This window comes from Juglans microcarpa x Juglans regia, chromosome 1S (assembly GCF_004785595.1).
Source record: "Juglans microcarpa x Juglans regia isolate MS1-56 chromosome 1S, Jm3101_v1.0, whole genome shotgun sequence".
In the NCBI taxonomy this organism is placed as follows: Eukaryota; Viridiplantae; Streptophyta; class Magnoliopsida; order Fagales; family Juglandaceae; genus Juglans; species Juglans microcarpa x Juglans regia.
In genome coordinates, this window is record NC_054595.1 from 26,230,768 (window position 1) to 26,246,298 (window position 15,531).

Genomic DNA, 15,531 nt, shown 5'->3' on the forward strand with positions numbered 1-15,531 from the left:
ATCGACCTCCCTAGGCCCTACCCTATTAATCTTGGGTCTTCGTTTGCCTCCGTTTGAAAGTTGGTATTTGTGACCCACGGCCACAGTGTATTTTACACTGTGGTGTTGCTCAAACGTCGCCTTTTTCAACTTCGAGATCCTTCAGAAATTATTATATTGCACTGTAAGTATTTTCCTTAAAGAACTTTCGTGATTTAAATATATTTTTGCACTAACACATATTATCTGTGAATTGGTTTGTTTTGCCGGACTGAGTCCGAAGAGTTTCGAGGGTCGGATGGATTGTGGACGGAGTTGTGTGTTTGTTTGTATTGTGAATTGTGGTTGTTGGTTGTTGGTTATGGCTTGTTCATGTACATCACATATTGCATGCATGATCATGTTTGTAAAGAAAATTGAGTTTTCGCATGATTGCATACATGTTCATGTGTTTATTGGAATTGGATTCTCATGTGAGTAAAAGTAAAAGAGACTGTAGGGATGGTGGTAGAGTCCCGCCTGCGATTCCCGCTTACAGTGCACGCGGTAGGGATGGTGGTAAGCAGGGATGGTGGTTGTGTCCCGCCTGCGATTCCCGCCTACGGTGCACGCGGTAGGGATGGTGGTAAGCAGGGACGGTGGTAGAGTCCCGCCTGTGATTCCCGCCTACAGTGCTCTGTTAAATACTCATTGTGTGTAAAGGAACTGTAGGGATGGTGGTAGAGTCCCACCTGCGATTCCCGCCTACGGTGCACGCGGTAGGGATGGTGGTAAGCAGGGATGGTGGTTGTGTCCCGCCTGCGATTCCCGCCTACGGTGCACGTGGTAGGGATGGCGGTAAGCAGGGACGGTGGTAGAGTCTCGCCTGCGATTCCCGCCTACAGTGTCCGATAAATAGGTTGTTTGTGTGAATCATTTTATGGGAGAATATTTTACGGATATTTTGGGCCAAAATGAGATTTTTGGCGTGTGTTGGAAATAATCATTTTTCTGGAAAAAATTGGTATTTTATGGCTAAATATATTTTGTATATTATTGGTTGCATTAATGTATTTTTATCCCGATAGTTGTTTGGTTTATACTTACCTGTGGTACCATTTTATGGTATCGCAGATTTTGATGCAGATAATGATGACGAGCCTTAGCTTGGCTTCGTTGGAGGAGTGATCTGGGATTGCTCCTGTTTAGTGAGTTATGTTTTTATCAATTACTGTATTTACCTTTTGTATTATATTTGGGATGATTGTATATTTTAAAGATAAATTGTGTTGAATATTTGTATTTAAATTTCTGGTACTTAGTTGACTTATTTATATTATCCGCTGCGACTTTTATTGTGCACCTTTGCATGTTGCACACACACTTGAGCACATTTCGTTGGGATGCGTGACCGTGTTGTCATCATCCTGGCATCTCGATCCCTGTGTATTTATATAAGGGGGATTGGGGGCGCCACATGAACCAATCTTAAATTTCTCCAACCTCGAAGGAGAAGATCTCACCCACCTCACAGCAGTCCTGACTCGAGCAATCGAGTTATGAAGATCCTTCAAACCATCAGTAACTATAAGATTCAAAATATGTGCCGCACATCTCACATGTAGACACTCACCACCCAAGATTGTCTTATTTGCTTCTCTAAGATAGGTTTTCAAATGTCCCAATGCGACATCATTAGACAAGATATTATCAACTGTGACTGTAAGTACTCGGGTCAACCCCCACTCCTTTATTGCGGTCTCTAAGGCCTTCCTAATTATCTCACCCTTATGATCGGTGATTTGAAAAATTTTTTATAATTTTCTTATACAATGTCCAATTACAATCAATAAAATGCACAGTTAAAGACATATAAATTAAAATTTTAGACTGATATCCAAGTATCAATGATAAGGCAAACAAATTGACTGACCAATATTTCACCCCTCAACTTCTCTTTTTCAGACCAAAAATATTTTTTTACATCCTTTGCCACCGTGTGGCGAGAATGAATATTAAATCTTGGTTCCAAGTAGCGAGCAAACGTTTGGAACCCTTTCCCATCAACAACTTGAAAAAGTAGCTCGTCCATGATGACCATACGAGGTAAGTGTCTTCTACACTCATCGGGATCATACTTAGTATACCCCATCAAAGTTGCACCCCCACTAGTCTCATCCGCCATTTTTTGAAGTCCAATTTCTAGCCTAGATTGGCTTTTCTCTTGTAATGATCTTAATATTGGACTTTTTTTACATTAGTCTTCTAAGTGCACTTTTAATTGTGAGGTGTCATGTTTCCTATAGTGGCATGTATAGATTTTTTCACAATGGTTACACTTGACTTGGGGGTTATTGGGGTCATCACCCTCTAGTTTGGTGAAATGAGCTCAAACTATAGAAGCAATTTTCTTGTTGGGCTTAGGGGAGGGGCACGGTACCTTAGGGGTAGGTGTTGGGCCAGGGGTAGGAGTAGTAGGAGTAGGGGTAAATGTAGGGGTATGGGTACTCTGGACGTCGAAAGGAGAACTATCACTAGAATCTGCTGATATATCCATTAACTCAATCAAACAAGAAATCTGAAATTAAAGCAAACGTATCAACATGCCAAACAATTACATCCAAACATTAAAATATATATTGGAAGTTGAAAGATGAAACATCAATGATCAAACATCAAACATTAAACATAAAAAAAAAATGAAATACCCAATCCAAATTAACCAATTGCCAAGCAAATTATATCATCGTCAACCGATCTAATTATGAATTGGTTAAAAAATTATTCATCCATTCCTAGTTAGTACTACTACTACTATAATTAATGCATGCACAAATTGAAGCACATAATAAAGAAACACATGATGCATTAATAATATTACTAGTCTCTTTTAACCACATGCACAATTAATAATAAACTGAGAAATATTAATATAGTTACTATTTAGCCTATGTTTGTGTAATTAATGAACCATATTTAATTTATTAATAATTTGGTAACCATCTCATCCATCATCTCATACCTACTTCCACCAACAAAATCAGAGAATAATAATCCAAGCTCTGGAGAGAAGTAATCTTTTGCCCTTCTGCTCTCTATACATAGTTTGGAGATTTAATTTTTACATGCACACTATCCCCAGATTGAAGGGAAGAAAACATATCAATAAAATGTGAAACAAAAGGCAATATTTACTTGTGATCCTTGAACATTACACATATCTGATACTGTCAATATGACATTGATAAAATAGAATCTTGATTCAATGGTACACTTTCTTGCCATTCCTGCCGAGATTGTGCAACCATCCTATATTAATATGGTAGAAGTGGGTATGAGATGATGGATGAGATGGTTACGAGATTATTAATAAATTAATAAACTATATATTTGTGTAAATTAAAGAAACTATATATTATTATTAATAAACTGAGAAATGCTTTCTTGTTCTTATATAATTTAGGGGTTTCAATCCTTGAAACTCCGCCCCGGCTGCCCCGCCCCGCTTCCGCTCCGCCCCCGGTCAAAGGGGAGGAGCCCCCCGTCCGTCAGATGCGGGGGGCGGGATAGGGGCAACCCCCGCCCCGCCCCGCCCTTATTACCCGTAACCCAATACCCATATATATATATATATAAATAACCCAGGCACGTCATTTCATGCCTGGATTTTTTTTAAAAAATATCCATTAGGAAACGACGCCATTTCCTCAATAGTGAAACGGCGTCGTTTCCTTTTTGTTTAGAATCCCCCCCCGGCGGTCACCCTCCCTCCCACTCAATTCTCTCTCTCTCTCTCTCTCTCTCTCTCTCTCTCTCTCTCTCTCTCTCTCTCTCTCTCTCTCTCTCTCTCTCTCGGCGTCTCGCAGACTCGCTCCGTGGCTCACTCGCCGCCCTACCGATGTCTCGCAGCTTGCTCCGTCACTCGCCGTCGCCGTATTCATCTCCGTGACTCCCCATATTCATCTCCGTCGCCGAGACCCGAAGGTAAGAAACCCATCATCGACTATAATTTTTTGTGTAATTTATTTTTTGGAATGGAGATTAGAGGAAGGATAGGGTTTAATCGAATATGGAGGATAAGATTTTGTGAATTGTGTGTTGTAGAGACTTGATTGTGCATGTGGTTCACTGATTGTGCATGTGGTTCACTTGATTAGTGTGTTTTGTGTTGAGGGTGCCCCCGCTGCCCACCCCTATCTGTAGCATTTCTCTGCAAATAAGCAAGCACTCAGTGTGGGGACAATAGCGGCGTCTAGTTGAGGAATCCTATATTATATGGGATCTACAGGAAAAAATTAATTTTTTAATAATAAATTACACTATTTTCAAAATAAATACGCAATATTTACACAACTCGTAACTATATTTAATATTAATTGTTTGCATTTGCGTTTTAATCGATTAATACTTTTCTCCAAAACCGTTGTGAATTTAGAATAATTACGTACTGATCATGACTATAAGAGAGTATACAAGTGCGTGTCAACTCTTAATTAATAATTTCATAACATTAATACATGGGCCTCAATGATACATGGAAACTTTTGTAAACGTACGCAGATAGGTGAACAAATAAATAAATTGATGAAATCAATAAAAAACAGAGTAACGATACTCACCATCTCTTTTATCATCATCTTTTTACTATTATTTTAAAAAAATTATACTCAACAACCCTATACTATATACTTATTTTATTTTATTTTTTTCTCATTAGATGTGTGGTGTAGAGCTGCTGACTAGAATAACTCTTTTTTTTATATATAGTATTAAATGATTAGAGACTATTTATTATATCTAATTTATAGGCCAATTATTTGATGCACATCAAATGTGATCATGACATGTGATGTTGAAAGTATGATGATAAATATTTTTTTTTTTAAATGTTGTCGGCTTTCCTTTGAAATGGATCATATTTGAATCTAGGGCAGTAAATGAACTAATATGTTTGATAGCTCGCTCGATACTCGCCCGATTAAACTCGACTCGTGAAAAAAAAAAAAACACTCGACTTTGAAAGCAGATATCCACTTGATTAGTAAATGACACATAGTCAACTAAACTTAACCCAACTCAACTAAGACTCGTTAAGGCCCACTCGTTTATACCTTAGTCGACTCGTTAGCTCGACTCGATTAAAATTCATTTATATATTAATAAATATATACATACACCTATGTACACACACGTATAAGTTAATAATATAAGCATATCACTTTTATAATTAAATATATAATATATAACCTAATTATTTATACCTATATATTGAATATGCTTCATAGGTATATTTTATAATTTGCACAATAATTAATTGATAATATTTAATAATTTCATATACTAATATGTGGGAACCATATACGAAATATATATATGCTATCTTATTATATGTATGTATTAATAATTTATGTAGGTATAGAATATATTGTTATTATTAGCTACATATTAGTTATTTATAAATTTTTATAATTTTATGATTCAATAGAGGTTCTACTTGTTTGTTGTATAAATTTAATATTATATTTTTTTATTTATCTAATATATTAATTATTAAATCTTGTTCAAAAAGTTAAAAAATTAATAATAACTCTAGCCAGTTGAGAGTTCAATTTATCGAGTCCAGCTCGAACAAAGGTTAAATAAAAATATCAAGTTTAAGCTTGAGCTCGAATTTTTTGAACCAAGCCTAGCACGCAAGTCAAAGACTGGATCAGCTCGGCTCGACTTGATTACAACCTTATTTGAATTCCCTCTAATTGTTTCTTTTTGTGAAAAATATCAAACTAAGCGCCGTTATTCATGCTTAATATCCCCGAATTAACGCATTTAATTCCTGTAATGTTGACTCTTTGAAAATTCAATTATTATTTTTTTTTTATCGTATTAAACTTTTATTTCATTTCACATCGTATCTTTCTCACCGTAAATTTGTATACATGTCATGGCGCCCCGGCCTCCCCCTTTTTTATTATCATGGGTTATTATCCATTTTCGTTTAACATTTTACGAGTAATGCTGGATCATATAATCTTAGAGTGTACAATCCTGACACATTTTATTTAAAAAGAATATATAGATTTATTATTAAAAAATAAATTTTTCATACGTGTACCATATTTAATTATCCACTTTTGTCAAATGAATGCGCAGAATTTGTAATTTTAAGACTGAAAATATATTTTCTCTTATTTTATTATTCATTGAAGGGAAAATAATATATATAAGTTTTAAATATACAAATTTCGCGCATAATTTTTATAAAAAAATGATCCCAGCATGAAAAAATGTAAAAAAATTACTTTTTCTTGATAGAATTTATATTTTTACAAAAACAAAACTTCAACATTTAGAACTTATATCTAACATTAGTGAGATTTACCCTGCAATATTAGAAATACGTCGAAAGAGTGATTCGGCATATTTGTAAGAAACTCTAGCAATAAATTAAAAATTACTATTTTCTCTTTCCATATGAATTCACCCAACTCCATTTTCTTCCTCTATGAATGATTTAAAAAACTGGTTCGATTAGAAATTGTGCATTAAAAACAAAATAAAAAATTATATAAAAATAAATATGTATTAAAATATATATATATATATAATAATAATAATAATAATAATAACAATAATAATAATAATTTTTTATTATCAAGAGTTAGAGGGCTAATTCATGATATTCAAGTTTTGATAGCCAAAAAAGTGACATATTAATCAAATTTTAACTAAAATATGATAGTCCTAATCCTTGAAACTTGAAAGTAACCATAATTGGATTAGGAAAATGCTTGTTGCCCTTCAAACGTGCCTCCCAAAAGTGCTCTTAGTGCATTTTATTTCAATTTAACATTTTCTAATTTAAAAATAAAAATAATATTTTAACAATATTTTATTCAACTTTCAAATATTTTAACAATATTTTATTCAACTTTCAAATATCATCTCAACTCAAACTCATTATCTACTCTCTTCTCATCTTAATTAAAATTTAGTGCATATTTGGGATTATGGTAGAAAATATAACTTATAACTTTAGGGCTTATAACTTATAGATTAAGTAATAAGTTATGCTATTAAAAATTTATTTACTGTCTAATAACCATATGTTTAAAGTACTTTCAAATATGTTACATTTGTTTGGAAACAAATTAAAAAAAATATTTTTTAAAGTAGAAATGACGATTATTTGATTTTTTTAATGATTATAACTATATTCTTTAAAGTTTGAAAATTGTAATTATCCGAAAGTTGTATGAGTATTTTTACTCATTGAAAGTCTTTTTAAAATTCGAATTACATTTCGCATTATCCGGAGAAACATATTTGAGGAAATGATGATTTTTCTCAAACATACTTTTTGACTTATTTGAGATTAAAAAGTATTTCAATATATAACACTAAAACAACATAATTTTTCTATTATAGAGTTTTTAAAACTATTTAAGCAACTTTTAAAACTCCCAACCTACTCCAAACATAAACTTGATATCCAAACCTTCTCGTAAGTAGTAGATCCTTTTAGGACTCTTTTGAATAGTGAGATGAGATGAAATGATTTTAGATGAGTTAAATAAAATATTATTATAATATTATTTTTTAATATTATTATTATTTTAGAATTTGAAAAAATTAATTATTTATTATATTTTGTATGAAAATTTAAAAAAATTATAATAATGAAATGAGATGGTTTGAGAATACTTTTATATTCAAACGGAAAGCAATCTAATATGTTATAACTGTGGCTAAATGCCTATGGCCTGGTGAGATAACACCTAAGAGCATTGCAATGGACTAGTCAAATGTCAATGCAAGTCCAAATTTTAGCTAGATGTGAGAAAAAGTCTCCACATTGGACTAGCCAATGGTCCAAAGTTTAAGACTTGATGAATAGCAAATCTTAAGTCCTCTATAAACATGACTAGCTACTATTTATAATGGAAAGTAATATTTAATTATTTTATCATTTCCCTCTCTCTTTGAATGGTAAAACATGCATGACATGTACATTATTTCTACTAATTGATAGAGTAGACACATTATTTCTACAAAATATGAAGATCTAAAAAATATATAAATTGTATTTGTAAAAATAAAAATAAATAAATAAATAAAATATTATATTATTATTTTAACTTTATAATGGCTAGTTCAATGTGGACTCACCTAGTTAAAAGTTGATATTATAGCCAAAAATTAAGATTCTAACTAAACTTTAGATTTAGTAATGATTAGACCATTATTAATGCTCTAAGTCTTTAAAATAGAGTATTGGATCCAACCCCTTCCTCCAATGTATAAAAACAGAAAATAAAAATTTTATATATAATTATTTTTACGTCATTTTTTATATATTTTATTAATATGAATGATTGTATCAATTTTTTTAATCAATTACGTTAATAAAAACGTAAAAGTAACTGAACGTATCATAACTTAAAAACAAAAAAAAAAATTAAAACAAAAATAACGTTACAACTGTGTGGTATAATTTGCTGCCAATTGTTTTTGAGTTTAGGGGGAATGAAATCTTTAGGCGCCACGCGTATGGGGGAGCGGCGGTGACTCAGAAGCTCGGGGAGACAAAGGAGACACGTAACCGACAAATTAGCGACAGAATCACATGGATGTGGCGGATCTCTCAATTTTTGATTGGTCGTATAACATGGATTCAGCCACGTAGTCATAATGTCGGACTCGTTCTTACTTTTACACGACACCAACACAAACAAGAGTTGCTTAGAAGATTCCGCCTTCAGCTGTGGGACCCACGTTGATTAGAGATAATTCACTGTGCGACTTGTCTTCTTGGCAGCCACATGACTTTCTTCCCAAGCTAGATATTTTCTTAAATTTCTACTGATTAACAACCTCTTTCAATATGAATTCTTATGTCAAAGGAGACCGCGAGGTTATTTATTTATTAAGGCTGCGTTTCACTTTCAAGTTTAGTTGAGTTAAAGTTGAATTGAGTTGAGATGATAAAATATTATTTTTAATATTATTATTATTTTAAAATTTTAAAAAATTAAATTAGTTATTATATTTTATGTTAGAATTTAAAAAAATTATAATGATGAGTTGAGATGAGTTGAGAGGAATTGAAGATTCAAACCTACCAAAATGATACTAAGGCCTTGTTTGTTTTCAGAAAATATCTCATCTCATCTCATCTTATCTAATTATTACAACTTTATCAACTTCCAATACAAAATAAAATAAACAATTCAATTTTTTTAAATCTCGAAATAAAATAATATTAAAAAATATATTCTAATAATATTTTATTCAATTTTTTAACTTTAATATCAACTTATCTCATATATGAAAACAAACGAGTCATAATTCTCTTGTGAATAAAATCATTTATAGGAAAATTAGTGGTGATTTGGTTGTATAAAATCAAATCATCTCATTTTATATAATCATTATAATTTTTTTAAATTTTTATATAAAATATAATAAATAATTTAACTTTTTCAAATTATAAAATAAAAATAATATTAAAAATTTATATTATAAAATATTTTATTCAACTTCTCATTTAAACAGGTAACCAAAAGAGGCAATCTTTCAATTTCTATGAAATTTTAGGCCCAAATTAGAAAACCAAGCAAATCATGTCTCGTTGAATTAGAAGGATTCTAGGGTCCCACTACAACCAGAATAGAATCATAATTTTGTGCCAAAAAAATAGCTATCATTTTTACATTTACAATGTTTCTATAAAAAAAATATACAAATAATTATATAAAATAATTTTACAAATTAAAATGAATTTATTTGATTTATTAGATTTATTTTATAATAAAAATAATTTTATAATATGACCTTCCATCAGTTTGTAGATCATTACTTTTGACCAGAGTATTTTCCTTCTAAAAATGAAAACGACGGGTTCAGACACAGGGCCCAGACTTTGGAGCAATGAAATGATCACAACCGTTTCTACAATTTAAACGTGGAGTGGTCTGGTCTGGTCTGGTCTAGCTAGTACTCGCTGTGCCAGCCAGATCCTTCCATTTTTATGTTAATTATATTATATATAGAGAGAGAGAGCACACGGCCGGATTATGTGTAGTGTAGGCCAAATACAACTTACTTTGGGTCTCGGAGTACTTTGGCAATTAAAGAGTGAAAAAAGGAAGAGCAAGGAGACTTGTTATCAGCCTTAACTAGGGTCCTGTGGCGTACTGATCATAAAAATGTTACCAGACTGGCCGGAATTAGATGTCTCCGGCGGATTGAATTTCAAGGAGACAGAGCTGACCTTAGGGCTGCCGGGAGAGATCGGACGTGGAACCAGCAGCTTGATACAGATCACCGCGGGATCATCATCAGCAAAGTTGACGGGCACGAAACGGGGATTCTCGCAGGCAGCCATGGATCTTAATCTTGGTAGATCATTTTATGTTGAACATGATGACAGCTGTTGTGAGCAGTCCGAATCAGAAAACGAAGACATGAGTGTGGCAAAACCTCCCGCAGCAAAGTACGTAAGAATATAATCAAAGTTTTTCATTCTTTTTACAACCTCAAATTAATAAATTATTATATGATTAATCTTAATTCTAATTTACCAAGATGCAGGGATATATACGTTGACAATTATATATATATATATATATATTTATATTGAACTTTTAGAGATCGCCCAAAATTATTTGTACGTAATTTTATTTTTGAAAGTGATGAGAAAATCGTTTCAGTAATCTAGCTAGCTAGCTCGACATGATGTATACCCTTAACATGATTTTAGATAGGTTAGATCAATTGCATGCATATATGCACCCTAAATATTTATTTTATTTTATTTTTCTATATTGCAAGTATATACAATAATTTATAAAGATTTTGCACTGGACGTATAAATGTACGTTATTGCTTTTTAGGGCGCAGATAGTGGGGTGGCCACCGGTGAGAGCATTTAGGAGGAACGTGATGACGAAGAGCTTCAACTTGGTAAAGGTTTCCATGGATGGAGCTCCTTATCTAAGAAAGGTCGATCTAGAAATGTACGATAGCTATCAGCAGCTACTGAGTGCTTTGGAGGACATGTTCTCTTGCCCGACTATTCCTACGTATCCCACCCGTATGACTCTCTCTCTCTTTCTCTCTTTCTTTCTGTGTGTATGTGTGTAGAGTAATATTATATACTACACTTTCATCCTATTTTAATCATATTAAGTAGTATGCAGTACATTCATCACTATTAAATGATAAAGAAGCATACATTAAATGATCATTTAATAGTGATAAATGTGTCACATCTTATTTAATAGGATGAAAGTAGAATAATAGTATGATGTATAGAATTTTTCTATACGTGTTACTGCATACGACCGATGTTACATATTTCGAGTATTAATCCGATACATGTACATGAGTATTTCTTTGGTGGGTAATTTAATTAAATTAGTCTTTTGCTGGTGGTCATGTCATGAATTTTGCTATATATATATAGGTAATTACTTGGATGAGAAAAAGCTTATGGATCCTACAATTGGGGTGGAATATGTGCCTACTTATGAGGACAAAGATGGTGACTTGATGTTAGTGGGAGATGTACCATGGAAGTAAGTCGTAATTTCCATGTTAACTAAACTTACTTATAAGAGCATTGATCGATCATCTGACTCCATGAAATCAAGTATTTTTGCATTTTTCAATCACTTTTAATTATTATTATTATTATTTCATGCATGCCTAAAAAATCTATTTGCAAATTTGTTTATTGATGTACGTACTAAATTAAAACAATAAAAATTATCTATATATTGATATATGTTATAATTATAATATTAGATCGATATATCCCATAATATATAATTATGATTTAAATAATATAACTCATTTTATAACACGATCTTTGATCACTTAATTCAGAATGTTTGTGGAGTCATGCAAGCGGCTAAGATTGATAAAAGGTTCAGAGGCAATTGAACTTCATGGTAATCTTTAATAATTTACTTATTTGTTATTTTCTGCCTTTTAATTACAATTTAATTAACACAAGCTATATAGCAATATTTGTCAATCGATCACTATTAATAATATATATATATATACCATATTGATTTTCTCTTTTATATATTCTTTTCGGTCGTGTTTTTATGATCGATGCAGCTCCAAGAACACCCCAACAATCTGGAGCAAGCTGCACGAGTTAAAAGAATTATAAAATTAAAGCCCGGCCTTGATAATCATCCAGCTTGGAATGATCTATCTAATTGCTAGTACTACATGAGAGGCTTCTTTTTTTCCTCGTTCTATATATATATATTATATATATATATAGTACCTGATCTGATCCATATTTGTTTTGGATGAGGATCGAGCTTTGATTGGTAGAAAACATTACGGGAATAAGATAAGAATTGGCTGTATCTACAAGACGTTGCATCGTAGTGCCAGTTCAAAATGATGTACTTGTGGGTTTTTTGAGTATTTTTATCTCCTCTTAATTCGGGGTCTCAAAGAGATCATCTAGACCAGCAGGAATATTATTGTAATACCTTGGCACACTCTACTTCACACACACACACACATATATATACATGGCATAATTTTTCACGAGGAATAACTTATAAATTTCTATTTTCTAGTCAATCAACGGTGATAATGATTTTGCAGATCTGAATAACTTGAAGTTCTTCAAGGGTACTTACATAGAAGATAGTAAAAAGAAAAATAAAATACCTGAGTTTGATAAAATACAATTTTCAGGACCTGTACAATTTATTTCTCGATACAATTAATTAAGAAAATCATGTGTGCCCCAAGAAATTCCATGTTTTTTCTTTACAACATATCCCACACACCTGTATCCTATGATAGATAAAAAAAAAAAAAAAAAAGAATAACCATCATCTGCATGTAGGACTATGTTGCGTAGCGTGCCCAACGGTACTCGCATTCCCATCATCCTCAAAATAGTTTGTTAGTAAAGTTTCTTCCATTTCGTTTAAGCATTGTAGGACCGTGTTTTGGAGCATATCAAGTCGATCACCCATGATATCGAAACGATATACCAGACTTTCACATCAAGTATCCATGCGCTTAAGATGAGTATGTAAGCCATTTACATGAGCATCCACGCTATCAATGCGAGTATCTAGATGATCCTCAATGTGATGTAGATGGCCTTCCAAATTATCGAGCCGAGTATCGATGTGCTCAAGACCAGCAACAATGTGATCAAGACGACTATCAATGTGACTATCGATGTGGTCAAGACGAGTCTGGATGCGGCTCAAACAATCAAGCACCATTTGTATTCTCGGCTGATTCGAATATGGTGCAAGGGTGGATGGTCTTGAGTTAGATGGTTGAGAACCTGATGGTGTTGCACAGGACTGCTGCGAACTGGGTGCAAGATCCTCATCATCAAAAAGGAATCGGCGAATGTGTGCACGACTGAGCTGAATGGTCTGACTACCAATTGGAGCCTTCAGAGGGATTTTAGGCTCTATCTTTGGAATAGGAACAAAATTAAACAGAACAATGCGAGTGACAAGACTCGCAAAAGGCAATCTCGTCCAAATTTTGTTGGACTGATGAGCCTCTAAAATGACTTTGCAAAAATGACTTCCCAGATCGATGGGAACATCATTGATCAATGCATAAAGCAAGGTGGCTCTGTCATGGCCGACATCACTGTGATGGTTGGTTGGGTAAAGGTTAGTAAGGAAGACCCTACTAAAAAAGAGATAGTCAGGGGAGAATTTATTGGTAGGAATGGGTGTCCGACCATCCCAAGCCACCTCATATCCACACATGTGGGTGTAGATAGCAGGGTTGCTAGGACTAGAGGTTCTGGCATACGGATATGGGGCCTCAGTAACACGAGGGGCGTTAAGCAAATCAGCTAACATGCCTGGACTGACTCGGATTTGGATGTTCCAGAGAGTGATGTCAAAGGAACCATTGGGTGAGATGGCATGAATGTTAGAGTAAACTCCCGGACCAACTCCACAGACGGAGGGGGGAGACCAGTGGTTAATGATACCCACTGGCGAGATTGAAAGACATGTGGCAGTATAGTCTCTTGAAGCTCACCTAGATTGACCTCACGCTCAATAATGGGAGTGCGCTTGGAAAAATTTCAGTGTATAATTGCTGAGCCTAAGCATTATGGAACACTGATTAGGCTCGAGCAGAAGGAGTTGGCCGGCTTCATACACATCGCATGTTGTTTGTCTGTGGGCATAATAAAGTAAATTAGACATTGAGGTAAATTAATAAAGGAAATTAGCAATTAATGTCAATTTGTTAGGACAATAAAATGTAAGATGTAGCCTAAAATGACAAATAGCGAACTGCACTGAGAAACTCATCTCTAACATAGTCGTTTTAATTAGGACTATCATTCAAAATATTGTTGGACAACAACCCTGCAAGTCCCAATTAAATCGACTGTGTTAATAATTGAAAGACCAGAGAACTAGTCTTATAAACACCAGGCTTTTTTCAACAACTACAAGAAGAAAAAATGTGAAAGAATTGGTGGTACTTGCAAGTGTAAACTATAAAGCATTCTATCATGCTTTGAATGTGGATGATTGGTACTGTTGTCCACTGTTGCTCACCAGTGGGCAACACCATTATACATATATAGGCACATTCCATTAGAATAAAGTTCATATTCTAAAACAGATTATACAAAGTTTCTAAGATTTATGTATGCCTTGAAATATATAGAGGCCAAAAGGAAAGAAACAACACCTAATCTACTCTCTGTATAACTTATGGTAGATGTTATTGTTTATGTAAGTATTCCTTTCTCTTCTTCTTCTTTTATATTTATTTATTTATTATTATTTTTTTTTTGCAACTTCAGAATTGCTTTCCTTGATAATTCAGTGTCAGTTTTGCTAACGTAAACAATCAGGTCAATTTACATGATACAACTCCCTTCACCCATATAACACAAAACCTCAATAAGAACAAGAAAATATAGCAGTGACCTCTTTAATGTCACAAATGCGTGTATGGAACGAAAACCAAAACTATTGACCTCTAAACAATCTTACGACAGAGTATATCCATATCAATACCCACTAAATACTGTCTCAACAAACCTAAACTATTAACCTCAAACAATCTTACCACAACGACTATATAGTATGTGATTTCAATAATTACATGACTAAAGAGTTATTGACTTCAAAATAATCATTTATGAATCTACCCTTTGCAATAAAGGGATACCAAGCACATCAAGTATGTATAGAATGTATGTTGGAAACTAAAACCAAAACACATAAAAAGGAGAAAACTAACCTATTTTTTAGGGTTAGGGTTTCAGTGCTCTGTGGGAAGACAAAAGGGGTTCATCTTCCCCTTTCGTGGGTTTGTGGCTCTTGGGCTCGAGGAGAAGACGAAGACCCACTGGTTTCGTGGAGAAGACGAAGACCCACTCGCTTCGTGTAAAAGACGAAGCTGATGAGGACGAAGAAGAGAACCCAGAGATTCAATGGAGGCTGGCTTCGTGGGGAAGACGATAGGAATGGAGAAGACTAAGAGAATCCACTTCATGGGGATAAGGGTTTCGATTGGGATGGCGGGGGATGA

The 15,531-nt window shown here is 33.6% G+C and overlaps 1 protein-coding gene across 1 annotated transcript; it reads left to right on the forward strand.

Moving 5' to 3' along the window:
* The first annotated feature begins 9,912 nt into the window (after nt 1-9,912).
* Nucleotides 9,913-12,438, forward strand: LOC121247787 (auxin-responsive protein IAA1-like). The gene is made up of 5 exons (XM_041146238.1): nt 9,913-10,450; nt 10,851-11,050; nt 11,423-11,534; nt 11,845-11,909; nt 12,085-12,438. The coding sequence occupies exons 1-5, from the start codon at nt 10,164-10,166 to the stop codon at nt 12,126-12,128; spliced, it is 708 nt and encodes a 235-aa protein (XP_041002172.1). The 5' UTR covers nt 9,913-10,163; the 3' UTR covers nt 12,129-12,438.
* Nucleotides 12,439-15,531: the final 3,093 nt, after the last annotated feature.